The 27,795-nt window shown below is 43.1% G+C and overlaps 3 protein-coding genes across 8 annotated transcripts; 2 read left to right on the top strand and 1 right to left on the bottom strand.

Moving 5' to 3' along the window:
• Nucleotides 1-2,626, top strand: LOC108032349 (DNA fragmentation factor subunit beta). The gene is made up of 3 exons (XM_017106160.3): nucleotides 1-349; nucleotides 689-812; nucleotides 865-2,626. The coding sequence occupies exons 1-3, from the start codon at nucleotides 104-106 to the stop codon at nucleotides 1,851-1,853; spliced, it is 1,359 nt and encodes a 452-aa protein (XP_016961649.1). The 5' UTR covers nucleotides 1-103; the 3' UTR covers nucleotides 1,854-2,626.
• Nucleotides 2,505-26,597, bottom strand: LOC108032564 (putative mediator of RNA polymerase II transcription subunit 26). 6 transcript variants are annotated; one of them, XM_050885659.1, is made up of 11 exons: nucleotides 26,435-26,597; nucleotides 25,930-26,120; nucleotides 14,696-15,396; nucleotides 13,701-14,443; nucleotides 12,356-12,841; nucleotides 12,218-12,284; nucleotides 11,746-11,956; nucleotides 10,630-10,904; nucleotides 10,228-10,272; nucleotides 10,016-10,150; nucleotides 2,505-3,199 (listed from the first exon to the last, which is right to left on the bottom strand). In XM_050885659.1, the coding sequence occupies exons 2-11, from the start codon at nucleotides 25,938-25,940 to the stop codon at nucleotides 3,177-3,179; spliced, it is 2,697 nt and encodes an 898-aa protein (XP_050741616.1). In that variant the 5' UTR covers nucleotides 25,941-26,120; nucleotides 26,435-26,597; the 3' UTR covers nucleotides 2,505-3,176. The 6 variants fall into 6 exon arrangements, with proteins under 6 accessions (XP_050741616.1, XP_016961942.1, XP_016961948.1 ...); XM_017106453.3 differs by lacking the exons at nucleotides 25,930-26,120; nucleotides 26,435-26,597 and adding exons at nucleotides 4,145-9,451; nucleotides 19,087-19,448 and having other exon boundaries at nucleotides 11,746-11,908; XM_017106459.3 differs by lacking the exons at nucleotides 25,930-26,120; nucleotides 26,435-26,597 and adding an exon at nucleotides 19,087-19,436.
• Nucleotides 21,351-22,319, top strand: LOC108032566 (uncharacterized). Its single transcript, XM_017106462.3, has 2 exons — nucleotides 21,351-21,478; nucleotides 21,543-22,319. Exons 1-2 carry the CDS (start codon nucleotides 21,476-21,478, stop codon nucleotides 22,194-22,196), a joined length of 657 nt encoding a protein of 218 aa, XP_016961951.1. The 5' UTR covers nucleotides 21,351-21,475; the 3' UTR covers nucleotides 22,197-22,319.
• Nucleotides 26,598-27,795: the final 1,198 nt, after the last annotated feature.

Raw genomic sequence — 27,795 nt, forward strand, 5'->3', positions numbered from 1 at the left:
GACTGGTCACACTGGCAAGTTCGTTTATTTTGCTTTGTCCGCCCAAAAGGAAACTTGCTGCAAGGACTGCACTCCAAAGTTGACTTTATTATGAGCCAGAACGATGCTGAACCGCATTAGATATGCAATCATGGCACCGACGACACGCAGCAGCCCCAAGAACAACAACAGCAGCAGCAACCAGCGAGCGGGAGACGCGCTCAAGGATGCGAACTCATCCGCATCCAGGGAGACAGCAGGAGCTCCAATGCGTGGCTACAAGGTTACTGATAACGAGCGGACGAGGAAATACGGCATTGGAGCTAACTCCCTGGAAATGTTGCTAGCCAAGGCAAATTCCAAGTTTCCGGTAAGAAAACCAGGAAAATCTCCTGCGTAGGAGAGCCAGCAAACACCCACCCACGCAAAAAGTGGCAGAAAGTTCCTGGACCTGGCAATTTCAAGGCCATGTCCCTGGCAGTGGCTTCCGCGTTTGTTTGGCTCTCTTTCAATGCCACCAGTGGCGAGCTCTGCGCATGTCCCTACTGAGTAGCTAACCACCTGTTGATGAAGCGTCCTTGCCCAGCCTAAAAAAACCCTCGCTGAAGGCCACTGAACCAGGAATTGGGCGAGACACTCCGTCCTCCTGGCCTCGTTATAATTGAGCCGTGTCAAGGGTAGTTTAACTTATTCGGCTTCTTCCCTTTAGCTAGTCGATTTGCACTTGTACTTGGCTTCTGATGGCTTTGAGGTGTCCGATGATGAGTACTTGGCCAGCCTGCCCGCCCAGACGCTGTTCATTGTGGCTGGTCCGGATGCAGTTATTACAACTGGTACGCTTGGATTTAAAGTCTTAAAACTTGTAAAAACTATGATTTACCTTAGATGCCGACTTTGAGTTTGAGAAGATGCGGCAACAATCACCACTGCTAAAGGTTGCCGACATTTTCTACGACTTTATTGAACAGCATCCGGAGAAGTTCCGCCGTATGATCACGGAGTACGAGCACCAGAAGCAGCGACGCGTCCTGGACAACACCAAGGCCCACCTTAGCCTGAAGGCCGAACACGTTGAGTGGTTCGAGGGCGGGGAGGAGCGCTTTCACTCCAAGGAAGAGGCCATGGCCATGCGAGCACAGACACGTGTGCGCGGCTACTACTATAAGGCCAAGGAGGAGCTGACCCGTAATCCCCTGTACCGTCAAAATGCAAAGGCACGGCAGGTGATAAACTCGGTTCTAGAGCAGTTTCGATACCTGCTCATCGGCTGCGACTATTTCTCCATGATGTTCGACAGAAAGTGTCAGCAGAAGCACGAGTTCCTGCAGCAGCAACTGGGAGAGGAAGAAACGGACGCTGGAAGTCTCCCAAGCAAGAGATTGAGGCAAGTGATCAAGGATTACACCAGGGAGAACTGCATACTAGACGAGTGGTCTGTGTCCTTGTGCTCTAACTTGGGTGACTTCTATTGCCAGGGCGCCTATTCGGAGAATGGAAACTGTTGCTCTATGCAGCACACTATTAATCCGTATGCTTCGCGCGAGAATCTAATTTTGTTTCAGGTCTGGAACCTGGACCACCAAATCGAACTTTGCCGCACGATTCTCCCCGCTCTTGTTGCCAATGTGGAGGACCTTGTGAACCATCCGCAGCGCAAGTGCTCGTTGCACAAGAAGCAAGTGGTTGACATCTCCGTTCTTGAGTACTTTCTGGAAATATTCTCGCTAAAGAATCTCAAACTTGTGCACATTGTTTGCCACGAAAAGGTTCAACGAACAAACCGTTCCAACGGCCGTTTGCTGTGCCCCGATTGTCATGAGTACCGTATTGTGCAAGAGCTTATGGAAGTGCAATTGGAGAGTCCAACCTCCTAAATAGTGCATCAGTTATAAAACCGTTTACCTAGCCAAGCAATATTGTACACAATAACTTTAAAAAGTAGATTTCTTTTAGCTTAATTGATTTTCAAAATTTAAACAATTTTTGTTTTTTAGCCTTTTATGTCATTGATCTCAATTGAGATAAGTTGTACAAATGAAAATAATCTCAAAGTTAACTATCAAACCGTACTGTTGAATGTATTTACATATATAATACGTAACTATTAACATACTTATATGCATTTAATGTTAAAATAGCTTGACAGACTATTAGAATTATGTGGCTATGCAATATCGGTATATAACCTAGATTTAGATGTTTGTTGACTGTAACGCTTGTAGCTGAGAATTCAATACGTTTTGTTGGCGTTACATCGATCAGCATGTCCAAATATTAAATATTGATATACCTTAAATATACATATACAGAAAAGAAATAAGAAAATTTTGAAAAGTATACTGTATACTCAATTATAAATAATGTATACGCTAAAGTCGAATTTAAATTGAGTTTTTGTTAAGACTTGACAGGATAAAAAGGTTTTTGCTACACTTGGCTTCACTGTACCTCTACCGCTTTTCTAAAAACCTAATAATCTTTCAGGCGCTCAAAATTACTTCGTTTCCCATTTAGTAAGAAACAGCTTATTGATTTTACTTCTCTTTATTTACTAAAAATGTTTACTTCATAAAAATTATACAACACAAAAATATATTTTATATATGTATCAAATAATAATATTCAAATAAATGTAAATTTAAAAACATTCGTATGCATACGAACAGAGTAAATGAATAAATAGTGATGATAAACGGAAAATAATCCTTAAAAGTAAAATTATAATGTTCGCAAGTAACAAAAATATGTAATATATTTTATTAGTCGTGTTTGATGTGCGCTTTCGTGTTATCCGGATACATATCATCATAGTCGATTTCTTGGATTTTGTTTCGTTTCGTTGTTACCTCATTGCACCTGCATCTGCATTCTTCATCTTATTGTTTAGGATTAGTATATATTCGCTTTCGCTATTTGCTTCGTAATGTTGTTAGAAATGTTTTGTTTGATTTTAGTGCTGCAACCAAATCGCGTTTCAACAAAAAAATTTCCTCTTCAGCTACAATGTTGGTTGTTAGTGTAAAGAAATTTTACTAAAAACTTGTACCCGTTCCCAAGTTATTTGATTGTGGCGATCCTTAGAGTGTCTGGTACTTAAACTAGATAACTATAACAAGCAAGCTGATTGATTTTCAGTTTTGTTTTCAGTATGATGCTGTTGAGTTGCTATAATTGATTTCTATGGCGTTGAGAAATAATTATAGATCCGATTGTCCAGGTCCTGGAAAAGATCAAATCGAGAAGAGTGTTACTTTTGGGTGACTTCGACAAGCAGAAAGAAACAAATAAAGCTAACAGTAAGTTGTGGAAACTTTCAAGTCTCATTTTGACCATGAACACTGATCTAGGTTCGGACTTACATATAAAGAAAGCTTCAAAAGTATTTAAACAAAAAACTGAAGCGCAACTAAGAAAGTGCAGATGCCAGGCAGCCAAATCAATTTTGAGAGAAAACTTCACCTTTTTTGTTCAACTTTTGTTTGTATTGTTTTTGTTCATTCAATTCAAGTCAGTTCAATTCAATTTAAGTCCTTGGGGTAAAAGCCATTCATTGTCATTATTAAAGTTAACGATTAATTTTTGTTAAAAGTATATGTTTCTTATTGTGTGTATAAAACAAGTTAATCGAGTATAAGAGAAAGAAACATTTAATTATGCATTTGTAAACTCATGAATGGTTAATGTAACGAACGACTTTTCGACAAGTTATATTGTACAATTTTCCATTTTATGTTTTCCACTCTATTATTTTTTTTATTGTATTCATTTATGGTCACAACAACAAAAAAGTAATCTTCATTCGTTGTTCTTTTTGCAAGGTGGAGTTTGCTCTCCAAGCTCAAGTTTTTAGGGAAGCATTTGGGATAGGGACTACAGGTTCTATAAAAGTATTTGCGACGACAAGTACCTTATCTTTATTTTATTAGATCATATTTTGGCTTATACAAACCTGAATAGACTTTTTCGTATTTTTATTACAGCGATCGCAAATAGTTTTATGGACAAATAAAAAATTATACGGCACACAGAATTAAAATCAAATAGCGGCGAAAACAAAAGTAAATACATAGACTAGATAGAGGACAATTTTTGGAATATTATGAAACATTCAATTAGTTAAAACTTGTTTTTTGGGTAATTTTTTAATAATTGCAATTTTAGGTACCTTAGGATTTTGAACGAGTTTTACAAAATCATTGAGTTGAGATGAAATTGTTTTTTATTTTGTTGTTTATTGTGGCGTTTGGTAGATTTTATTCAGTTTTATATGCTGGTTATTATTTGGTTCGATTTCATGAGTTACGGTTTACAAATTTTGAAAACTCATGTAGTTTTAGAAAATGATTTTGGTTGTTTTTTTTTGGTTTTGCGCTTTGCTGAGGTAACAAACGAACGAACGAATGAACGATTTCCTTTCATTGGTTTCAATTGGTTTATTTACATGTTTAATTAGATTTAGTTTATTAATGTATTGAGTGTATTTCGATATTCATAATGTACAATGTGGATGGGGAATTGATGATAATGGGATGAGATGAGAAATGCAATAACTGGCTCTTTTATCACCCATTTCCAGGGGCAGTGACTGATTGGGCCAAAAATGCAGAAGACGCTTAATTTACCAAAATTTCGGGAGTGAAATCCGGCTCGGAAGTCGACTAGCTTCAAGGCTAACCCCTGGTTACCGGAATATTTAACCGGAGGTTTGACTGGCTTCTCCTTAATCGATTCAAGTTCGGTAAGTATTTCGTTCGAGATTGGTGGGGCGCATTCGAGATCCTCTTTGGAGAGATTCTATCTCCCATTTGAACCGGTCTCACATCCCTGCTAAGACTAAAGACCCGCCCTTCTAAATAATATAGGCAATCCCTTGCCCTATTCTAGACCCTCCGCCAACTACTCACGGATCGTTCTCTACTCTGTGAGTGTGAGTTCTGGCGGAAGCACTCCGGACTTTTGCTGCCCCGTCCGTTGGCTATCTCCGGTGACTCGGTGACCCGGGCCAAATCTCGGTTAATCGTCTTGGAGCTGAGCACCCGTGGACACCTTACCGTCCAGGGACTGCGACGCGCATCCTGCAGCGAACGGAAGCTCTTGGAGGGCTGCACCTCATCCCCACTGCCGCCGGCCTCGCACCAGCTGTTGTAGTAGTCGGAGTACTCCTTGTCGTGCTTGGGCGTGGGTGCCGGCGTGCTGTCCAGCGAGCTGTTCTCCTGCGCCGAGTCCATCTCCTCCACCAGGGCTCTCTTGGCGGCCGCCTGAAGCCGTTCCATGGGAAGATTTCTCAAGTGCGAACTGTCGCTCTTCAGGAGCAGGCTCTGCACCAGCTCGTTGACCAGCTTATCGCTCACCACGCGTTGGTTCTTGGCCGAGGGACCCATAATGGGGGAGGCCGGACTGTTCGGGGTCGAGGGATTGTCCGCATCGATGCTGGTGTTCTTCCGAAGTGGCAGCGAAAGCCGTTCCCTGCGTTGCGTCATGGTCTCCGCATCATTTAGAGCTCCCGGATTCTGTCGCCTGGTGATGGACACATTGTGAACAATCTTCCTGCGACTGGGCTTGAACTGAAACTCGTCGGCTGGACTGGCTCCCGCCTCTGGAACATCGTTCTCGTCCTGCAGCAGCTTGAAGAGCCTGGAATGTGTGGCCGCCCGCTGGTAGCTGGTCATCTTGCGCAGCTCCGGAAAACTCTCGGACTCGGTGTCCGTCTCGGAAAGCTGGCGATTCATGTCCGTCACCCCGGAGTCGTCCTCCTCGATCTCCGACTCGGATCGCTGGGTGCTGCTGTTGCGCGAGAGGGTTCCCTTGCCGTAGGCACTGTCCACTGAGAGGGATTGCTTGGTCAATCCCTTGGATCCATCGGAGCTGCCTGGCGTGGGTATCACTTCGAATGCACTGATCCGATCGCGCACCGATATCTTAGGCAGCTCGGAGAACTTCTCGACGGCCAGATCAGGTAGTCCGTTGGACAAACGCTTCATTTCCGGTTCAGGCTCCACATAGACCTCTGGCAGCTGTGGCTCCATGTTGGTGGGAGTCGCTGTTCCGCGCTCTTCTTCCTCGACTTCGGCTGTCACTGGCTTGTGCTCCTCTACAATGACGCCATCCTCGCCTACAATCTGGTATTCACCGGGCGGTCCCAGGTCTACCTCTTGCGGCTCTTCCACTTCCAGAATAACACTGCTGCGATTGGGACTGGTGGTTTGTTGTGGCGGCGACTGCTGACCATCGATGGAGGTGTTGAAGAAGGCCATGGCCTGGCGGTAGTTGTGGCGCTTTTGTTCCGCCTCCTCGAACTGCTCTTTTTTGGATCGTTCCTGCTCCATGTCCGCCCAGAAATCGATTTCTTCCTCCTGGTCATTAGTCTCCTCCTGTGGTGGAGCCCAAGTGTAGACTGTGGCTGGCTCGTGCATCGAAGCCAAGGACATGGTATCCACATGGCCTAAATTACTCTCAGGGGTCTCCTCCTGTGGCTTCTCCTTGATTGGCTTGTTCTCCTCTGGGCTCTCGTGTTCCAGTTCTTCGAATTGCTCGGTCAGAGCTTTTTCCTCTTCCACCACGGGATCCACTATTTCGGGCTCGTGACCCCTGGCTGCCTCCAAGGTGGCCCAAACATCTATTTCCACAGCCGGTTCATCGGGCAACTTGGCTCTAAATGCCTTGATTTCCACCGGCTTGTAGGGCGTTTCCTCCACTGAATTCTGTCGTTCCTTGCGGGCCCAGAAGGTAGCTGACTTATGGAAAGTGACATCTTCATCGTCATCTTCACCTGGCTTGCGCTTGGCCTCGATCTCTGCCCAGAAATCGATCTCCTCATCGGTATCCACTTCTCTAGGCTCTTCGGGATATTTTGTGGGATCGTGGGCAAAATCGTTGGGTTTCTCTTCTCCTTGGTAGCTGTTAGTTGTTTCCATGTTTGCCCAGAAGTCTACGGGTTCTTCATCTTGTTGCGAGTGTTGCTCTGTTTCTTCCTGAGCCGGCCAAACGCTGATCTCTGGTTCATTTTGAGGCTCTGATCCATATGTTGTATGGTCCCAGGTTGGTCCGGTGCTTTCGACCTTAGCTTGGTTTACCGTGGCCCAGAAGTCGTTTTTTTCCACCTCATAATCCTCTTGGGGTTGTTCGATTTCCTTTGGCTTTTCTTCAACTACAAAAGTCATCTCAGCTTTTTGAGGAATGGGTAAAGACTCCACTTGAGCTCTGAGTGTTGTTGTCCAGTGCTCCACTCTAGTTACCGACTCTTTCTGCAGAGGAGTGTAGGTTACGGTTTTCTTTTTCTTGGTCCACTGCTTTTCTTCCTGTTCAAAGGTTTCCTTTTTCTCTATGCTAGCCCAGAAGTCAACTTCCTCAGTTTCGTCCTGCTCCTCTGGTTCAGGCTCTTTTTCCTTAGAGGCTGTGGCGAATGTAGACCAGAAGCTATTTTTGGCAGCCTCCAGCGAAGCTTGAGTCTTGGACATATCACCAGATACAGGTCTTGGTGGCTTAGCTTTGGAGGTATTTTCCTTGGGTCGAAGTTTTGGTGCTTCCGCTGGCGGGTCAGGAGTTTTCCAAAAGTTCTTGGACTGCTCCATCATTTTTTGGGCTTGCATTTTGGTGGCCATCAATGTAGCAAAGAAATCGAACTCCTCTTTCGGTGAACTTGCCACATCCTTGACTTCTTCGGCCTTTACCTTTGGCTTATCTTGGGAGATATTATTTGTTACATCATTGCCAATTGTCTCATTCACAAATTTATTACGCATGCCCAGCGAAAACGACGCAGAAACATCTTCTTCACTGGTTTTGATGGGTGTGCAAATCTCCTCCACGGGATAGGCACTGGAGGTCCTATATGGCTGTGTAGACTTCTCCACAGAATTGGAACGGGAGGAGTTCGACAAACTGATGGTCACACTGACTTCGCAGTCATCGTCTTCGTCCTCACTTTCCACTTTGGCCACACTAAACGAACTTACGATGCTGGGCTGTTTTTCCTCGATCTGAGTTGTATTGCCCACTTGCACAGTGGCGATGTTCTCATCATTGGAGCTTCGGCTAAAGGAGAATCGCAGTGGCAGGCGAACTGTTACCGAGTTGGACTCCTCATCCTCATCGTCATCATCATCATTCTCTTCGATTTGCTTATCAATATCATCGACTATAGTGGATCTGGAGTCATCCTTGCGAATGACGGTCTTGGCGTATTCGCTGCTACGTTCCAGTTCGCTCTCCTCCTCGTAGATGACACTTAAGTCCTCCTCCACAATGTAGTCATCGTCCATTTCCTCGACCAGGCCCTCCTGCTCTTCCTCGATCTGCTCCTCTTCATCGGACATTTCATCCGCGGTGGTCACATCATCTTCGTCCTCGCTGCTCTCCGAGTCCAGATGCTGTTCCAAGGTCTTGCCCTTGTAGATCTGCACATTGGTCACCGATTTGATGGACTGCAGGGGTGCTGGGCGAGCTCCTGGCTTCGGGGTATCCTCATCACTGCTTTCCTCCTCCGATTCGCTATCGGAGTTGGAGGCATTTTCACTGGGGGATCGCTCGCCGAGCTCCTTGGACTGCTCGCCAGCGTAGTTTTTGTGCAGTTGCTTGGAGAGATTGGCCTGGGTATTTCCACCTGCGATCTTATTGATATTGGCCAATCGCTGGCTCAGCACATCGATGACCTCGTGCTTGTTGGTGCAAATATTTCGGGCCTTTGGCCTGCTGACCAGCTCCTCGATCTCGACGGAGTGCGCCCGCTTTGGTGGCTCGCGTGGCTCCACACGGATGTGGTGCTGCATGATCACCTGCGAGGGAATATCATCGGTGCTGGGCGTGATTATTATGTCCGGCAGCACACTGCTGGCTCTGCTTTCTGCCTCGGTGGAACTCTGGCTGTAGCTGGGGGCCACTGGATAGGGATAGGGATGACCGTAGGGTGGCATGGCGTGGTGGAACTGGGGATAGCCAGCGGGAAACTGGGACTCCCCACGCTGCTGTCCGTAGGGTGGCAAAGGTGGCGGATAGTAAGGATAGTAATAGGGATACGGCGGAAATCCCTCTGCCTGCTTGCCATCCACCGATTGTTGTTGCGGTGGAGGTGGGGGATACGGGTAGGGATATGGCCACGGAGCGGCCTCTCCATTGGCCGGCGGCGGAGGAGGAGGCATGTACCAGGGATACGGGTAGCCATAGGCATAGGGATAATGCGGTGGCACCGACTGCGCACGGGCGGGCTGTGGGGGACAAGAGCTGTCCGAGCTGAGGGATGAGTTTGATGAGTGGGTGGTGGGTTCTGTGCAGGATGGTGGTGGCGTGGGTGATGTGGGTATGGGTGTGGATGAGGTGTAACTATGACGTTTATTGGTTTTACTGTTAATCTTATTATGATTATTATTATTTTCAGTATTTCCGTTGCTGTTACTATTATTATTATTATTATTGGGGGTTTCGTTCAGTTCAACATTTTCCAAATCCGAGCCCAGCTCGGTGTGAATTTTATGGTCTGAGGTCGGTTTTGTGGTACACGGTTATCAAATATAAAAGAAGAAAAAGAGAAATAGACACGGTGAGAGTGCGAACAATATGTGTTTTTTTTTTCAAGTGATCCTTTTGTCAAAGTGATACGATCAAATCTAATCTGATTAATCGATTGGTTAAATGGAAAAGCAAGCTATGTACAGGTAAATGGCGCATGAATAGTGCAAAATGGTGGCTATGCTGGCAAAATGGTGTGGGATGCTCAAGGTTAATATCAAAAGCCATCGGGATTAGGTCAAACTATGTTGTCTTGACACCATTCAGCAAAAAAGGTGAAATCTCTCAAAAAGGGGGTTTATAAAAATTACGATCCTTGATGCAATGCTCCATGTGCTTGTGTCTGAATGAGCGTGTGATCATGGCGGTTAGTGATGCTCGATGGGTTCTGAGTACATATATACAGCCATGATTTTTGTCTGATTTATGTTCGTGTTGGATTCAAAACGGGTAACTAGATTTCAGAAAACGATTTCTCCTTCCAAGTGTTTCTCTTTCGGGACACTGAGTTCTCTGGCACAGCTGTACTTACCGGCATTTTCAGGTGTTGTCATTGCCTGCAGAATTTTGAATGATCGACTGGGTATAGCGCTACCGGTGTATTTCTTGGGCTCCGGAGCCTGCTGTTCACTGGGCGGCACATATTGCTGTTGTTGTTGGGGTGTATCTACGGGAAAGAAATTAAATAAATTAAATTCTAACACTATTTATTATTTTAGATAAAGGATATGGATATGCCCTTACCATATCGTTGTTGCGTGAATCGATTTTGAGCTGAGACGCCATTACCTGGAAGAAACGTTAATGCTTATAAAAAAAAAGTCACCAAATATCAATGCTAGCAATTTTTAATAACTATCTTATTAGTTTTCTACTTAGTAGTGCTGCAAATTTTGGTATGCCACCAATACTTGTAATTCTAGTCGGGACAGACACAGGAAGCTGGTTAGTTTCTGTCTACCAGAAGGTGTTCTTGTGGCTAAAGCGGCTTTACGTGTTAGTAGAGTTCCCAAGGACCCAAGGCACTCCCCGAGGATTAGGCACTCCCACCACGACCAGAGTCTTACCAACCGATGGCATATGATATATTTAATGGGGATTCTGAGGATGGGCCAGGGGAAATGGAGACAACCTATCGCATCTCACCTTGCGGGGACCAAGCTAATGGCGTACCCGACTGCTGATCCTGGGCGATTTGCAGGCGCCGCATCTGCTCGATGGTGGGACTATTCCTGGCCTGCTGGGCGCTCATCTGGCGGGCGAACTGTGGACGCTGCAACTCCGCCTCCTGGGGCGTCTGCTGCAGATCCTGGCGCGGATCCTGCCGCAAATCCCCATTCCCGCTGCCATCGTCCACGGTGTCGGTTATCTTTTGCAATATTCTAAACGATTTCGATTGGATGGGCGGTGAGCGTGGATCGCTGCAAGTAGACATAGGCGTGTGTTAGGTTAGGTTGTTGGTTAGCATGCCGTCGAAAATGTCTGAAATCAACCAAATTACAGCGATTTTGTGTTGTGTGCGAGGAAACGGTTGGATTAGGGGTTAGGTTTTGGGGTTGGATTTGTGACTGGAACTAAACGAAACCAAATCTTTTCAAATTTTGCAGAAATGTACGAAACTGTACTTTAAGCTAAAATGCGAATGCAATGTTTGGGTGATAAGATACATTTTATACCTAATTTTAGAATTATCCGAAAAAATGTTAATCGCCTTTATTACACATTAAAAAAAATGTTGAAAAATTCTCCTATCAAGAGAAAAGGGATTTTTAAGCTTACTTACAAGTTTCAGGAATAATTTTTTGAGAGGAAATACAAATCTTATGCTTCAAAACATACGCTTTTAAAGAAAAGCTTTAAGTAAGCGTAGATAAATTTTAACATTTATAAATATTCTTAGCAGGGTACATCTACATTGAATTTCTGATTTTAGTAGAAGTAAGACTTATCTACTTTAAATTATTTCTAATAGATGATCTTATAACGCTTGTCATAAAAAATGGGTGGTATATATGCACGATATATGCATGAATTTGGAGAGCACAGTGAGCACTACCTGAGACGATTCTTTCTGTAGAGTATCTCCGCCTCGAGCGGACACTGGTGCACATACAAATTGTAATTGCCACTAAGTAGTTGTTGGTTTAGTCGGTAGAAAAGCCAAAAAATTAATACGCATTAGTGCGGGCCAATTGTTGGGTGTTGGTAAAGCACAAAGACCTAGCTAAGGAAAGTAACCAAATCAAACAGATTTCTACTTACTTTTGCAGCAGCACCGGCGACTGCGAAACTGGACCGCCGCGTCCTCCCTCGACGGCTATTGGGATTATCCGGGTGGCATTGCCATTGCCATTGGTATTACTGGTACTGCCCTGCTGGTTGGGCGAGAGGATTCGCTGGCCCTGAGCTGGGTAATTCTGGTAACCTTGATCGACAAATTGATTAGCTGAGCGTATTATGTGACCTGCAGGCGCTTTCGTGGGATAGAAAGAGTATACATAGACACATAGTGATGTAGAAGTTGGAGAGTTACACATTTGGACGAGAGCAGGGCTTTGGGAGTATCATACACGGGTGGAGGTCATTCCTTTGGAGCGGAGAGTGCAGGGGAGTTTTGGGTTTCGGGTGGGAGTACAAATGGTTTTAGTCACAAACATTTAGGGGTTTTTAGGTAAGCGCCACATACTATACTACAAAGAACACATAAAGGCAAGAGGTTCGCTTCAAAACTTACCCCCAAAGTTGGGCTGGGCTGCGGCATACGTCGGGGTCTGCTCTAGGGTTATGGGTATGATACGCTCCTGAAAAAATCGAATGAAACCAAATGAATCATTCATTTACATTCTTCTTCATGATTTCATTTCAAACTCACCCGTGGAGCACTTTGATTTGCATTGCTGCTGTTGCCATTGGTGTTCACGTTGATCTGCAAGCGGAGTCCTCCTGGCTGGGGATGAGCTCCGAAGTTCTGCAGGCTGATGGGAGCAGCTGCAGCCGGAGTTGGTCCAAAGCCGTTTCCTTGCACCAACTGGGGCTGGTAGAAGGACGTCTGCTGCTGCTGCTGTGGCTGCGATTGAGGCACGACTTGGGGCTGCGGGGCCGGAGTGGTCTGACGCAGAGTGGAGGGCAGGACGTTGCCGTTCTCCTCGGGACGAGCCCAGGGAGCCTGCTCCTTGCTGGCCGGCTGGGAGCTGAGCCAACGCATCGGCTGGTTGCCCTGCGGCTGCTGCTGTGGGAGCTGGCGCATCGGGGAATCCCGGGCAGATGCCTGCTGCTGCTGCTGCTGCAGGAGGATTCGCTGGGCCTGCGGCTCTGTGGGTTGGGCCAGTGGAGCTATGTAAAGCGAGCCAACGTTGGTCTGTCCAGACAAATATAAAAAAATCGTAATTATTAGTTAATTCGTAGAATCATCATTATTTTGCTAACATGTTAGTTTAATTTTTTCAATTTTCCCCTGAGATTTCCCACTTGCCAATCGCCTCAAGTTCAAAATTCGTGTTTGGCCTTTGCATGTGCCTAATTTTAGCCACTGCACTTGGTAAACGCATTCAATGTTCACTTTTGTGTGTGCATCAAGCACACTCTGTTAAAGATTTTGGTTTAAAAATAACTTATTGTTCTTCCGCGAAAACAGCTTGTCAGTGACTTGACTTGATTTTATGTGCTCCATTTATTTACCACTTATTTACTTGAATGTTAAATATTACTTAATACAACTAAGTGTTTTGCAAATTAGCAGATGCCGGTTTATTCGGGTATTACTCATAGGCTTGCTCAATGAGGCGTATGAGTAACCATGTTAAAGGTCACTTCGATATGGAAATAACACAAAAATTAGTGGGCCAATTTGCATGATGCAAATGGGTAAACATGCGTAATAACTTTGCTGATCTTGAGATATTTGTTAAGATACTTTGCTGTGACCAAAATGCCCGTAAATGTGGTATACTGAGAAAAAAGTAGTGCTGTTTTATTATGTATGGTAATATCCAACTTAAAAAAATATTTAATTGAAGTTAAAACTCTAGATCTTAATTGGCAGTTCTCTTTGCAAAGTTAAAGAATGCCGATGAGATTACTTTATATGTATCCTTTATTTTCTACATAAATTTCAATCCTTTTATCGAATATTAAATATGATTATTTTTTTGACATTTTTAAAATCAATTTGTAATTGTAATAAACACCTTTTATAATTTGTTTTACAAGATACTCACCGGCTTGGCTCCTCCGGCAAATTGGTTTTGTTGACTTGCAAAGTTCTGCTGCTGCTGCTGTGAATTGAACGTGGTTGCTGCTGGTGCTTCAGTCCTAGCTGGACTGAAGACATCGCGAGATCTTTGTTGCTGCTGCTGAACATTGTTGTAGATGGGTTGCGGATGCAATTCCTTTTGCTGTTGCTGCTGTGCTGCAGGCTGTGTGCGTTGAGTGCGCCAGGGAACTGATTGAGCTGCCTGTTGTTGCTGCTGCTGCTGTTGTTGCTGCAATTGCTGTTGCTGCTGCTGCTGTAGTTGTTGCTGCTGCAGTTGCTGCAATTGCTGTTGCTGCTGCTGTAGTTGTTGCTGCTGCTGCTGCACCTGAGCCAGCGGCGATATCGCAGTGGGTGGACGTTGCTGCGGCGACTGTTGCAGCTGCTGCTGTTGCTGTGCAAAGCGGAAGGGGCTCTCCGTGGCCCGCTGTGGTGGTTGCTGCGACTGCTCGAAAGGCGATCGAGGACTGCCCGACTGGCGAGTGTAGACACTCACAGCTGGCGATGTGGGCATGGCCACGCTGCGGAACTCCTGTCGTGCTGCAGGTTGCTGCTCCGACAGTTGCTGCTGCTGTTGCGGCGGTGTTGCCGGCGGCGTTGGCTGCTGCAGTTGCTGTTGCACTGGTGGGCTCTTGGCCACCGGAGGCGCCTGCTGAGTGGGTGTGTAGGGGCTGTAGCTGCTCTCCAAGCCGACGGCCGATGGTTTTGGACCTACATTTGTAAAGAAAGTTTAAATTACTTTCCTATCCTTCCGCATACCATAATTATTTTAGTGCAGTTAGTGGGAGCAGCCAATTTATAAGGCCTTTTGAATGTCTAGTTAGTCGAATGGGGTGTTTAGAAGAAGCAACCTCAACCGCTTAGTAAGAGCTGGCGATGTGTGATGATGAGTCGTATCGGGATCAGTAGCGGAACCAAAAAACCCAAAAGTAAAGCGAGCCAAATCCTCGGGGCTCTGCTCACCATCAACGGCGTCAACGGCTGGAGCGGAGTATCCTCCATTCTGGCCAGCTGGCACCTCAGCGGGCAGCGGACTCTTGGAGCGATCCTTGCGGTACTCGTCCTTCCAGAACGTGTTCTTCTCCACGGGCGGTGCCACTTTGCGGAGTGCTGCCATGGGATTGGGCGGTATCTTGATCTCCGGCCGGAAGCCCAGCGGCGGTGGCTCGAAACGCTGTGGAGTCGGCGACTTGCGAGCCGTCGCCGGAGAACCGGGGGCACTCAGGCGGCCAGTGGGTGGCGCTAGGGTGCTGGGTTGTTGTGGGGGTGGTGGTGGGGGTGCGGCAGCGCTGCCACCTTGGATGCCATTCTTACCCTGTGACTGTGGCTGCGGCGGCGGCGGTGGCGGCGGCAGCACCTGGAAGGGCATGCCCATGGCAGCGGCTCCCATCGAGCTGGCTGCTCCGCCGGCGCCCGGACTGGCTCCTCCGCCTGGCGACTGCGGTTGGGCGGGTCTGTTCTGTTGGGAGGCTCCGGTGGCTCCCTCCGACTGGGCGTTGCGCGCCAGCCGCTTGGCCATGCGCTCCGACCGGATCTGGGAGAGATCGATGCCGCCGGGCGTGTAGGTGAAGGGCTTCTTGTCTTTTGTCATCATCGCGTTCTGCACGCAGGCGGGCGCCTCGTAGCCGCCGTTTCCGGGTCCGCCTCCTCCGCGCTGTCCATACCTGCAGGAAAAACAAGGGTACAAGAACTCCATTAGTCATATACAAAAACAGAATACATGACTTAACCAAGAATATGTCATAGTTTTCTTAACTGTAAAAACATATATTATTTTATATTACATTTAATATGTTCCAAAATTGTACAATAAAATGTATCCAAAATTTTCATTAATTTTACAATTATTGAAAAATAAATAAAACTTCAAAAATATAACGAATCTTAATATTTTAAATTAATGCCTTGAATAAAGATACAAATTGTTTTCATAAAGAAACCGAAAAAAAGGTACTTCTGTTCTTTGGCATAGGATTATTGCGTATGTATTATGATAATTTATTATAAATATAAAATGAAAGGTCTTTATTAAGGTTTTTACATTTCTTAGATTTCAGCTAACGTTTTCTTAAGTGTAATATTTTATTTTCGCGACCCCCTAGTCATGCTAATCTGGCTTCTTCTTCGCATTGTTTTGTGCTATTTATCATAATTTTTGTTAAATCTTTTTCTAATTTATTGTTTCGCTGTTGGTCGCTGGCAAAAGCACTCATTTGCGTTGTTTTCCTTTCTTCGCTGCTGCTTGACTAATGAGTCGCTCATCGATAGTTCAATGAGCCAATGTTTTGATTTTTTAACGATCAAGGGGGAAAGTGAGTTCAAGTTGTTGCGGACGACCGGCCATAAAAGTTGAGACGACCGATGAAGTGCCAAATTTGAAAGGTTGAAAGTGAGAAGTTATGGTGGTATCATGGCAAATAAAGGTCCATTGAAAAAATAGATTAAATTATTTTGATTATGATAAATTAAACAGATAACTTAGGTAACCTTTCTGATTGAATTTTTAAATTAGCTTGTTGCTCTTTTTTTTTGAAGAAGGTTAAACTCTTTTGTCAGAAAATCAAACGAGATTTCTGGGATAGGCAGAATTTTTCTTCAGAAAATAAGTATGATAATGATGTTTCTAGCCTTTTATTTATGCGATGCAGCTTTAAGCCAGCGAGTTTTTCCCATTCGCACTTTCTCAGTACCGTTGAATACGACTTCAAGTGCATACATCCCACTCCCAGTTAGTGTCGACTTTTCTCCGCATAATTTGCTTATTTTAGATGCGTGAATCGTTAACAATTCGCTAATTAAAAGCGAAAATCGAAGATGTTCGGCGGCGTTCTCGTTAACGTTTCGCTCAGCCTTAAAGCCTGTTATGCTGAAAGAAAGTGATGGAGTTCGGGATCGGGTTCTGAAAAGTTGTCAGGCCCGTTTGTCATTAGCTTGGTGTGCGTGGACGCTGATGATTCGCCTCCAAGTGGGTCAGGCGAACAGGAACAGGTGATGCCTGATGCCTGCCTGCCTGCCTGCCTGCCTGTCTCCAGTTGCTCCACTCAGTTGACATGGCCAAAAACTCTGCGGTCAGACAACTTAGTGCAGAAAAAACAAAACCCTCCGCCCTCAAAACCGCAAATGCGAAGGCCAAGTTGTGTGGGAAAACGGTTGCAAAACTCACCCACAACTGGCTTACATGCAAATTGGAGCGCGTGCATCAAAGTCAAATGCAAATGACGTAATACACTGCGGTTGGTGGCGACAGCAAATCACATTTAAATCGAAGCCAGACAAACCGAATCATTAACCGTCCCCATACTTGGGGATGGCTTGAAGAATTGCCGCTCAGCTCCTTATAGACCGGGGCAGGGAGCGAAAACTATGGTTAGATATTCGCGGGCAGGTTGGGAGACTTTTATGACCGTGTGCGAGTTGAACTTGCCATTGATTATGTGCGAATTAATAGCACCAACAGCTTCCATAATTGTGTGGCCAGGCCCAAAACCGAGAGGTCGTTCAGATCAGTTCATTTCGGATCGTTTATTGACTCGATCGGACTGTTTTATGGCCTGGTAGGAAATTCAATTTACACAACCGTTTGGTTAACTGTTTTTCTGTATTAAACGTTAGCCCGCCTTATTAGGCTCGGCCTATGAAAGTTATTAAACGCCGTGACAAGCCTGGAAAAGTGTCAGTACTCAAACATTTCCTGAAAAATCGATGTAGAAAACAGCGGCCACTTTTTGCATTCCCATTCATTGTTCTCAATTCCCATCATCGTCACGCACATTGAACTAAAAAATGTGCTTGCCAAATATATTTCGAAAAACATTAAAAACTAAAAGATACACGCGCTAAGAGCGCAGATGTCGCCTGGTGACGTCAATGGTCGGGACATGGCGTCAGTACTTGGTACTTGGGGATTCGGTTGGCCAGCAATTGACCACAAGACAAGACCGCCAACTGCTTTTTGCCTCTCTGACAGATTTGGCAATTAAAATGTCAGACCCCCAGAAACCGAAAACTATGTATGAGGAACCAGGAAGACTGAACCACGTCTTAGCAACCCATATTCATAGTTTACCACAATCATAAGCCGACATGACTAATTAACTGGCACATTTTGCCTATACTCTTTGTGAATCATAGGCAAATGCGATTTATTGTGACATTTCTACATGCACTTTGCGCCTTAAATAAACACACATATATCGAAAACATTTTGCTGAGTGATGGCTGAGCTTTATATTTAGCCAAAAATAAATGCAAAATAGCAGAAATCCTCGAATCGCAGCTGGTCGTGCGTGAGCTAAAAACATGCAACGGTTAGAAAAAATTGCCAATTTAAAAATTAAATGATAGAAAAACATCTGTGCAATTTCGCATTTTCACTTTTTCTTGTTTTTTATTTGCTTTTGGTTCTGATTTTGTCTTTGCGCATGCAAATGAGCGTGCAAAAATGTATGTAAAGGCAGCTGGCTACAACTTGGAAACGGGTGGATCCACCAGATACGGGAGATGTCTTGAGGAAAGCGCTGGAAAACGAGTGATGAACTCGTTGGTTTCTCTTGAAAAGGCCATTTCTACTTCATTTTATACCTCGTTCTCTGACAATATATAATATCTTAAGGCAGCCAGCAGAAGGAAATTAAGCCTTTAATTTTCCATAAACATTTTTATCACTTTGATAAAATGAATAAATATATGACTTTCGAGTAAAGTAAATTTTAATTTTAACATAAAAGTTATATCAATATTACCATAAATATTCAAACTAGTAAAGAACGACTTAAGAACATAAAAACCACTTGATATTATAAAACATTATATTTTTTAATAATATTAATAATTGAATATGATCTTCTTAGTTTGAATGGTAATTCTTGCAGATAAAGGCAAGGCAAATCTGGATTTAAAAATATTTTTAAATATTTTTGCAATTCAAGGGGTATTTTAATGACTCCCAGGTCCAGTTCCATCATCCCCCGAATACCCCGTGGTAAAAGCAAACTTGTTGCCTAGGAGCATCCGCTGCTGCAGCTGGCCGTGCATATTTCAAGATCAAGGGCAGCCATCAGCAGAAGTGGAAGCAGAAGTAAGAACTTGAAAGCTGCCACATGCAACATGACATAATGATAGTCATTGTCCGCCCGTCTTGGCTATAAATAGCTGGACCTGGAGTCGGTGCTTGGGCGTGTGGGGGACGGGGGCATGGGAGCACTGGACTACAGGGTGCTCCGTCCAGACAGCCGCCCACATTCCACAGATGAGCTAATCTAGCGATAAATATTTACTTGGAAATGGCTGTTGCCTCGGCATTTTCTAGCTCTAGCTCGAGTGTTTGCCTTTGACTTTCTTGCGGGGGAACTTACGAGGACTCCAGACCCATCTTGGCATCTCCATTCACGGGCAGCTCTGACAGCTGGAACCCGCGATCCTGACGAACCATATAGGCGGGCAGCGTGTCGATGATGGCATTGGCCTTATCATTGTAGGAGCCGAGGAGTTCCCGATACTTGGAGTAGACGACGCGCTTCAGCTGCGGATTCTTGGTCGAAACGGGGGCGGTTGAGGGCGACGGCGACGGAGATTGCAGCGTTGAGGTGGCCATTGTTTGCTCTTATTTGTTTATTTATATTTTCTTTTTTATTGCTACACTTTTTATCAGAATTTTGTTTTTAACAATACACTTGCATGGCGCGGAAATGAGTCGGTTCTCTTAAAAACGACGATCTAGCTGCGGATGGACCAAGCAAATGGGTTTTTAGCAGGGGACTTTATTGAATGTACCAAACAAAAATGTTGGTTCTTAAAAAAAATGTAACAGAAAAAATTAATATTTGCTGGTGCTTCAGAGAAGCTTATATATATTTATAAATATTTAAGGAATATTCCCTGACTTTCTTTGTTTTGAAGCGCATTAGAAGATAAACAATAAAAAGAACAATATTTACAACACATTTGCCTGTTTGCAACCGCCCTTATCAGCAGGCGTTTCCAACAAAGAGTCCAATTTTAACCAGGTATAATGGGTTGCACAATGGATTTACATGTGTCCGATCGTGGGACAGGCAAACAAAGGTGCTGGATGGGAGCCTATGCATGCGGTCGAATGACTCAACGATCGATCTTTCGATTGCCGAGAAGTCAATTTAACCTTTTTTGACACAGGGCAGCCGGCAAATGCTTATGTTGTGTGGATGACTCATGGCCGGCAGAGAAGAATCATCGAATTTTGGGGGAATCAAATACAGAGTCTGTATGTAGAGTACAGCTGTTTTCCGTCGCAGGGAAAGACGCTCACGCACGTTAATTATTTTTAGGCATGAGCTAAAGAGTTGATCTAAGAAATAAGATAACATTTGCTTGGCCTTCGCGGGGGATAGATAGATATCTGGCAAACGGCTGGGTATATTTCCGAGATTTAATCACCAACTTGGACACACTTTAATCACTCACTAACTCAGAGCCACACGCGCTGCGCAAAAACTATCTCGTAGGTTCGTTTGTATCTGAGGAGCGCACTTGGGCGACTGATCGCAGCGGACTCTCGAGGCGCATTGAAGTCGGGCTCGGATCGCTTGAGGTTGGACGGAACGGAACGCGCAGTTGAGTCGGCCTGTTCGGCAACTTGTTGCAGATACATTTCCAGCAGTGGTGTGCTGTTGGTGCCGCAAAAGGAAAACCGATCGCTTGACAAACGGTCGGCTGGCACGCGGACTGCAGAGCAATTTATTTGTCTGTCAATGCGGTTCGATGATGGCGACAAATTTCCAGCTAAACACCGAAAAGTCGTTGCGACGCTTTCGTTTATCTCTATCTGGTATCTTTCGGCTGTATCTGCATCTCTTATCGTGCTGCTAATTGTTTTCACTCCGCTGTCATGTCGTCTGCTTATTACTTTTGTCTATTGTCGTTTTTCGTAATTAGCAATCGAAAATCCAAAGGAACGGGTATCTCCCACGGCTCCTCCTACGACACTATCTCGGTTCGGGGGATTTCTTTATCAAATCCGAGCACTCGGTGTGCTGCTCCAATTAACTCATTTGAACAAGCATCTGCGGAAATGTGGCCCACTAGCCTTGACAGACAAATAAGATGTTATCTTTTTCGCTGGTATTTTCCCCTTTTTGCGACTGCTTTGTACCCAGTTAAATAATAATTGGCAAGAAAGCGTTAAGGAATTTAAAACGCAGAATGACTGGGCTGAAATGATTTTCTTTTGCCGCCTGACAGCTACAATTTGTTCGAAATACAAAAAACTGAAAAAATACCCCAGAGAAGGGGAAAGTTAAGAGACAAAGTCGGCCAAAGCTCATCGGCAACTACAAATTGTGGATGGTTCTGGTCATCGAACAGACTTTCGTTTAATCCTATTATGAGCAATTAAAAGTATTAGAAACTTTCGTAAGATCTTTTATCATTTGTAGCGATGGTTAAATAAATATTTTCAATGCCTACTAAATGCGTCAGGTATTTTTAAAACTTAAAAAATTGTTGAAATCTTTTCCGGCAAAATTCGGGGCAATTCTTAGATTAAACAATTTGTATATTTCATGAATCCAAATTTCTCCGAAATTTCGACCGGTAATATTGTGAAATCTTATGCTACGAACAACATATATGCCTTTTCTTTTAATTCATAGACATTTCCTTGTATCTATCTTATTTACTAGCAAGTCTAATCTATATTCTCTCAACTATATTCTGAACTATATTCTCAAAATACTAAGGAAATAAAATTACTTCAATACCGAAATTATGGTAAGTTGAAAGAAACTTCTGGCAAAAGTAGCTCATTCTAAGCTTTCCACCCAATCCCATCAAGAACAACCGGTTCGCCCATTTGGATCTGGAGGCGCTATATGGAATCCCCCTGCTCTGCCCGGTGGAAAAGTGCCAGTCGCAAATGGCTCCCCTCGAGATGCTGGCCCATCTGCTGATGCGGCACAATCCGCAGGATTCGATGACCGAGATCGCAGCAGATGTGCCCACAACGTACGAGGTGGAGCTGGAGAAGTTGACGCCGGGGAGGAATCACCCGGTGGGTGTGATTGCCTACGGGGGAACCCCGAGGAAGGGGGTCAGCTGTGCGGTTACTACAGATCTGCAGATTGTCCACCATCTGCCCATTATTCTCATGCTGTACGTCAGCCCACCCATGCTGAATATGGAACAGGCCTACATATTCTACATGGTGAGCCCGGTGGCCTCCCGGCAAGTGAATGCCCATCTGTCGATCCTCGATGGCTCCCAATCGAACGAAACCCATGGCCTGCGCTGCCTGCGGAATGCCCTGGACAGTCCCTTGAAGGACGGCGAGGATCTGGTCTATTGCAACATGGACTATCTACTGTACACGGACGTCGATATCCGGCAGCTTTGCCCCCCGGGAAAGCCGCAAAGGATCTTCGCCAAGATCACACTCCACGGCGAGCCCGACATCTTCGAAGTGAGCACCCAGCAAGGGCCGGTCGACTAGGTGACTCATTGGGCTCGATAAACACTTAAGTGCTGCGCCGCCAATTGACGCACACTTGAAATACGAGTGGCTGTCAATAATATTCTTTCCTCAAAGAACTGTCAGAAAATTTGGTTTCCCCCATTCATTGAAAATTTCTGTTTTGGCTGGCTTGAAACTGGGTCGCACACAGATACCTGGTGTTGTGCAGACATCAATCATCAGGGCCATCTAATTAGTTAGCTACAGGCCTCTTATTGTGGGAAATACTAGAATGATTTCTTCTGACCGTGAAGAATTAGGTTTTTAATTATGTGTTAAATCTGGCTGCGCTTTTAGACATTTCTTTCTTTTTTCTCTAACGCTGTTTCACTTTCCTTTCATTGACACACAGTGGGATAATACTTAATTCTATTAATTTTAATGCAGCGAATATTTAAGCATTTAAATATTGCTTGTAGAGTATAGAGGGCTAATGGTGAGAACTTATTTACAGTACTTATAAATACCCTAATTTGTCTTATTAATTTAAAATTTGTAATTTATTTTTGTGGCACAAACTGTTAGCTAGGATGATCATGGGAAAATAAAAATATATAAATTCTAAATAAAGTCCGTGGATTGTTTTTTTATGAGAGAATATCTGAATAAAAAAACTTCCGCAAATGCCTGTGGGTCTGGCGATTAATCCCATAAATTACCCTAAATTACAGAGAAATTAAAGAGACGCAAACAAAAAAACATAAATACGCACATATAAAAGATACGATGCTATTTATACAAAACTTAATTTTGCAAACATAAAACGAACACAATTTATTACCCATTAAATACAACAACAGCAAAGTGATCTCACAGGGAAAAGTTAAACAAAAAACAAAGAAAGATAATCCAATAAAGTAGCTTTTCCCATCAACGCCCACTATCAAAGGCACGAGCGTGTGTAAAAACTTATATATTTCGGGCTTTTTGTTGCTGGAACCGACCTTGAAAAACTATCTGAACGACAGGGAAATAAATGATATGTAGGAAAATGAAAAACATACGCAATCAGGGAGCCCATTCATCACTTTCTACGACTACTTCACTTGAGTGTGCAACTCGTTTTGCATTTGTCATTTCGCTGCGTTGATTGCATGACATGAGCACATCAGACAGGGAGCCATGGGATTGGGTTGGGCTTTGGTACTGGCACTCGCAGTTTTTTGTATTAATCTGGCCTGGGTCAACGTCAGCGGGCCCAGGTGAAAGTGAAACGCAGGCTGTGCCCCAAAAGCCCGTTGCACAATCGATGGCGGTAATATTTCTTATTCAGCCGAGCGCCGGGATAAATGCGCATGCGAACGTGAATTTCTGTGTATTTTCCTGCCCTGACCACATGTCGTCATTCATCGCCGCTCGTTTTTCGCCAGATAGGCAACCGAATCCCGCCAGCGCCTTTTTTCGATTTTTAAAATTTTTCCTTACAGCCGAATTGGTGTGGCTTGAAAAATGACCACGATATTGATATGTGGAAGTAAAAAAACCAAAGCAGGAAAATTTTGTGGAGAAAGTTTATTTGTACGTGCTCGAAGTATTTTTCGTGGAAACGAATAAGAATAAATACAGTATTGTTTGAATTTTTTAAAAATAAAAAAGGAAGAATATTCTGATCGGTAGTAAAATGTACCCAAAAACTATATACTGTTCCAACTGTCGGTTTTTTTATTAAAATTTAAAAATGTTGATAATACCAACAGAAAATCTATTGATTGTAATAAAAATAAATTCTTAGCTTCAGTCGCCTAAAGACTTGTTATGTATTTTCAATTTTTGATATTCCCAGCGAAGTGAATCATTATTAAGTCAACTATCATGGGAAAAATCGAGGTCCGTTGACTTGGATGTCCAATAATCAATTCCCAATGCTGTTGAACTGTCATTTGGGTGCGGCTTTATTTCTTATTTCTGTCTTATCCACTTGGGAATCTTCCTTAAATTTTAATGCCCTTTTTCGCATTCAAATTTCACGGCCAACTGCGACCAACTTGAACTTCGGTCAACAAATCTGTTTACGAAGTTAAAAAATGCAAAAATGTATAAAATAAATAAGCTCACACCTGATTTACGCAATCAACAAAAGTGAACAAAAAAACCGACAAAGAAGTGTGAAAATAATTGTCGTTGACAAAAATCAAAGTCATGTCTGGCAATGCATCAGAGGCTCAGGCTTTTAAATGCGAATAATAATTTAAGTTAAAAAAACATTAACACTTTTAAGTGTCAATGTACATGGTCAATATTTAATCCAAGTTCACACGAAAATTTTGGAAATAAATTTAGTATCTGTAGGTCTATTTAAGAAGGTATACATTTTATTTGTATGTTAAACGCTGCGTATACTTCACGTTTTCCTAAGCTGCAAGCGGTGGAAATTTTTCTTTTTTTTTGGTATATTGGCAAGAAAAATATAAACAATGAAAGTGAAGACAATTCGAAATTTAATATTCAGCAATCTTTGTATTTTCTTTATGTTTGACCCAATTTCCTCAATATATTATCGCCGATTTCCGTGGGTGCTGAAAATTTATGCGCCACACATCAACGTCAACAGAGAAATGCAAAAAAATGTCTAGTGTCTGAGGAAAAACTTCAAGAATAATAAAAAAGAAAATGAAACAAATGCATTTTATGCCAAATTCTTGGCTTTATATTTTGAAAGGTTCTTGAGCATTTGCTTTATGATGTGCGTGGCTTCGCAAAGGAACTTCCGGTGAGTGCCGTCAGCCGTCTGAATTCCCAACACGTGTGCCAATTGCTTCTAGACAAAAGCCAAGAGACAGCTGCTGGCCGGGGCTAAAACACAAAATTGTGCACCACCACAGGCCGAGTGAGATGTTGTTGAAAAATAGGAAATTTAATTAATTAATTCGCCTGGCAGTGGGGGCCGGGAAAGGGCAGGGAAATGGGGGAAAACACCGAAAGTGTCGCCTGCCAAAAAGCGCGTGCAGCGTGGGGCAGCCAAAAGAGATCTCGGGCGTGGGCGTGGGCCAGCGATGGCCTTCAAAAACTCATGTGTGAGCCTTAATTGTAGAAGAGATCATAAAGTGTTCAGTATACATATATACTGTATTTCGAATAGGCCGATACAGCCGAGTTCAGAAAAATATTACCCCAAAACTGATGAAGTAAAGCATAAAGATATAAATGATCATAGAACATTTTATATATTTGAAAGGTAATCAAAATTAATAGACGCATATCCTTTTATGCTTTTTCTGTTAGATAATTATATGCAATTGAAATATTTTTGCTAGGTTATTATATTATAAAAATATTATACATACAAATTGTATTTAAATTAAAGATTTTACAATTTGAATTTAAAATGATATTGTTCATTTTAATCTAGTTAAATTTTAAAACAAATATTTCTAACTTGATTTAACTATTTTCCACCGAGATAACGAAAGTAATTTTGTTTTGTACTGAACATTATGATATTTTATTTACTCAAAAGTAAAATACAATATTCTGTGTTCAATATGTAGTTATTTATTTTACAACCCTTTTTTATTGCAGGTTTATAAGTTTTCATCAGATTTTTATTGAACTCTGCTGTATATACATCTGTTTTATTTATCTTGCTTTATTTCAGCCATAGCCCCGGCAAATAAAGTTCGTGTATGATGTATATTAGTTTTCGCAACAAGGCAGATGCCCTTTTAAAATTTGAAAATTAAAATTATTTTTTTCAACAGTTTTTCTTACTCACCCAGAACTCATTTTAGCCGCTTGCTTTGTATTTCAAGTTCAACTTCAAAACACTTTTACACACCGCCTACACACAGCCGCCAGTCGGAAGAGATCGCGATCTTTGGATTTTGTCGTAGGCGTTGGTTTTCGCCAAACGCACGCAAGTTCTACGAAAAGATTTTGCAAACGACGCCTATGCACACAGAAACACTGAAAAATTTATGGAAAATTAAGAGGAAATTATGAATATTAGATCGAGAATTATTTTGCAACGTATAATATCACGCGTTCTTATATAATTTTCGCCACGAGCACAACCGATACACTGGGAAATAGTTTTTTCACAAGTACATATATTATGTGTTCGGAATCGTGATGATCATCATAGGCAGCAATAGATTAGTCTAGCTAATAATTGAAGGGTTTTTGCACTAGCCGAATAACTACGAAACCCTTTTCACCAATGTTCTTTTGGGAGTTTTGTAATTTTCTATTTATAAAACGCGGCACGACGCATTGCTCACTTTTGCCAGAGAAATATACTCGTATCTATATCTATATATATGCGTATATATAGACAGCCCAGCTAGATGGTATAGATATATCTATGTGTTAGTTTCTAGTTGAAAATTTCTTTATTTCGGATGGTTTTCTCGTTTGCAACGCGTTCAAGTTAGCAGCCCAAGTCGCACTGAATTCGCACACAAAATTTTCTCGGCCGAAAAGCCGAAAAGCACATTTCACATTTCGAAATAGGTTCTTCCTCTTCTCTTTTCTATTCGGAACATATTCTTCTCGACCATCGGTCATGTCCGTGTCTACATCGGTGCGACTGTGGTGGTTACTTGCGAGCGTGTGTAAAGTGCGTCTGCTCGGAAAATTCGATGAATTTTGAGTTTATTTAAAAGAAATCTAAAAGTTGAGAAAGCCCGCGGACGTTTGTACTTATTGTTTTCCTCCCTTCTCATCCGCAGAACCATTCAATTGTATTCACAGGCCCGATCATCGGCGGGCTTAATGCGCAATGCACTCGGCCCATAAAATAAATTATTGGTACTCCTACATCTCACACTAGACTGCTTCACAGATTTCGCTTGGCTGGGCAGTGCTATTAATCAAATTGGTATTATCTTTTAAAAGATATTCTTAGATAACAATAATAACAATTTAACCATTTTCTACAATCATTATAACTACATACCTAACAATCATTTCTTTTACCCATCAAAAGTTTGACTTTGCTATTGCCCACACTGAAAATCATTCTTTAGCTTTGTTTTAATTTTATTGAGTGCCAAAATAGAACATAAAAAAATGCATCCTAAGAGATGTATGTTCCCCCAAAAAAGCTTTAAGCGAAGACAAAAACTTCCATCATGAATGATTCCATTCTGCCGTTTTGGCCGTGCCTGTGGGCAAATGCGAAGATAAATCATGATAAATCACACATGCTTGAAAAATAAATAATAGAAAAAGACCGCTAAACAAACATCCAGTGTATATGTGTAAATGTAGTGTATACGTACCCTAAACAAGGGGAAAAGACCGATGCTGGGGAATGAGCAAATCATTTTTCTTCAGCCGCTTAGACGAATTTCATTTTTATATTCCGCTCTAGCAGTTTACATTTTACAAGTTCCCCCATCTTTTTGACTGGACCACCTGTCCAGGCAAAAGGAAAACACAACAGATATGGCTGATGTTTTCACTTATAAATAGACTCTTGCCTCTTTACCAATATAATGTGCGCTTACATATAAATGTATGCGGCCAAAGACAAATATCGGTTTGTACTTTTATTTATTTTTGTGCAAAATGCGCCATTAAATTGTATAAATAGAACTTTGAAAAGCGCACAGGGCGCTGACTCAACCAGTGCCTCGAA

The sequence above is a fragment of the Drosophila biarmipes genome, chromosome 2L (assembly GCF_025231255.1).
Source record: "Drosophila biarmipes strain raj3 chromosome 2L, RU_DBia_V1.1, whole genome shotgun sequence".
NCBI classification, from domain to species: Eukaryota; Metazoa; Arthropoda; class Insecta; order Diptera; family Drosophilidae; genus Drosophila; species Drosophila biarmipes.

What these genes read in the sequence shown, in the direction of transcription:
- LOC108032349 (XM_017106160.3), top strand. Translation starts at nt 104, where the DNA reads ATGCTGAACCGCATTAGATATGCAATCATGGCACCGACGACACGCAGC. An exon ending in AGGCAAATTCCAAGTTTCCG is followed by an intron (nt 350 to 688) that starts GTAAGAAAACCA and finishes TCTTCCCTTTAG; the next exon opens with CTAGTCGATTTGCACTTGTA. An exon ending in GGATGCAGTTATTACAACTG is followed by an intron (nt 813 to 864) that starts GTACGCTTGGAT and finishes GATTTACCTTAG; the next exon opens with ATGCCGACTTTGAGTTTGAG.
- LOC108032564 (XM_017106453.3), bottom strand. Translation starts at nt 19,325, where the DNA reads ATGGCCACCTCAACGCTGCAATCTCCGTCGCCGTCGCCCTCAACCGCC. An exon ending in TTGCCGGAGGAGCCAAGCCG is followed by an intron (nt 12,842 to 13,700) that starts GTGAGTATCTTG and finishes TTGTCTGGACAG; the next exon opens with ACCAACGTTGGCTCGCTTTA. An exon ending in AGCCCAGCCCAACTTTGGGG is followed by an intron (nt 11,909 to 12,217) that starts GTAAGTTTTGAA and finishes TTGTCGATCAAG; the next exon opens with GTTACCAGAATTACCCAGCT.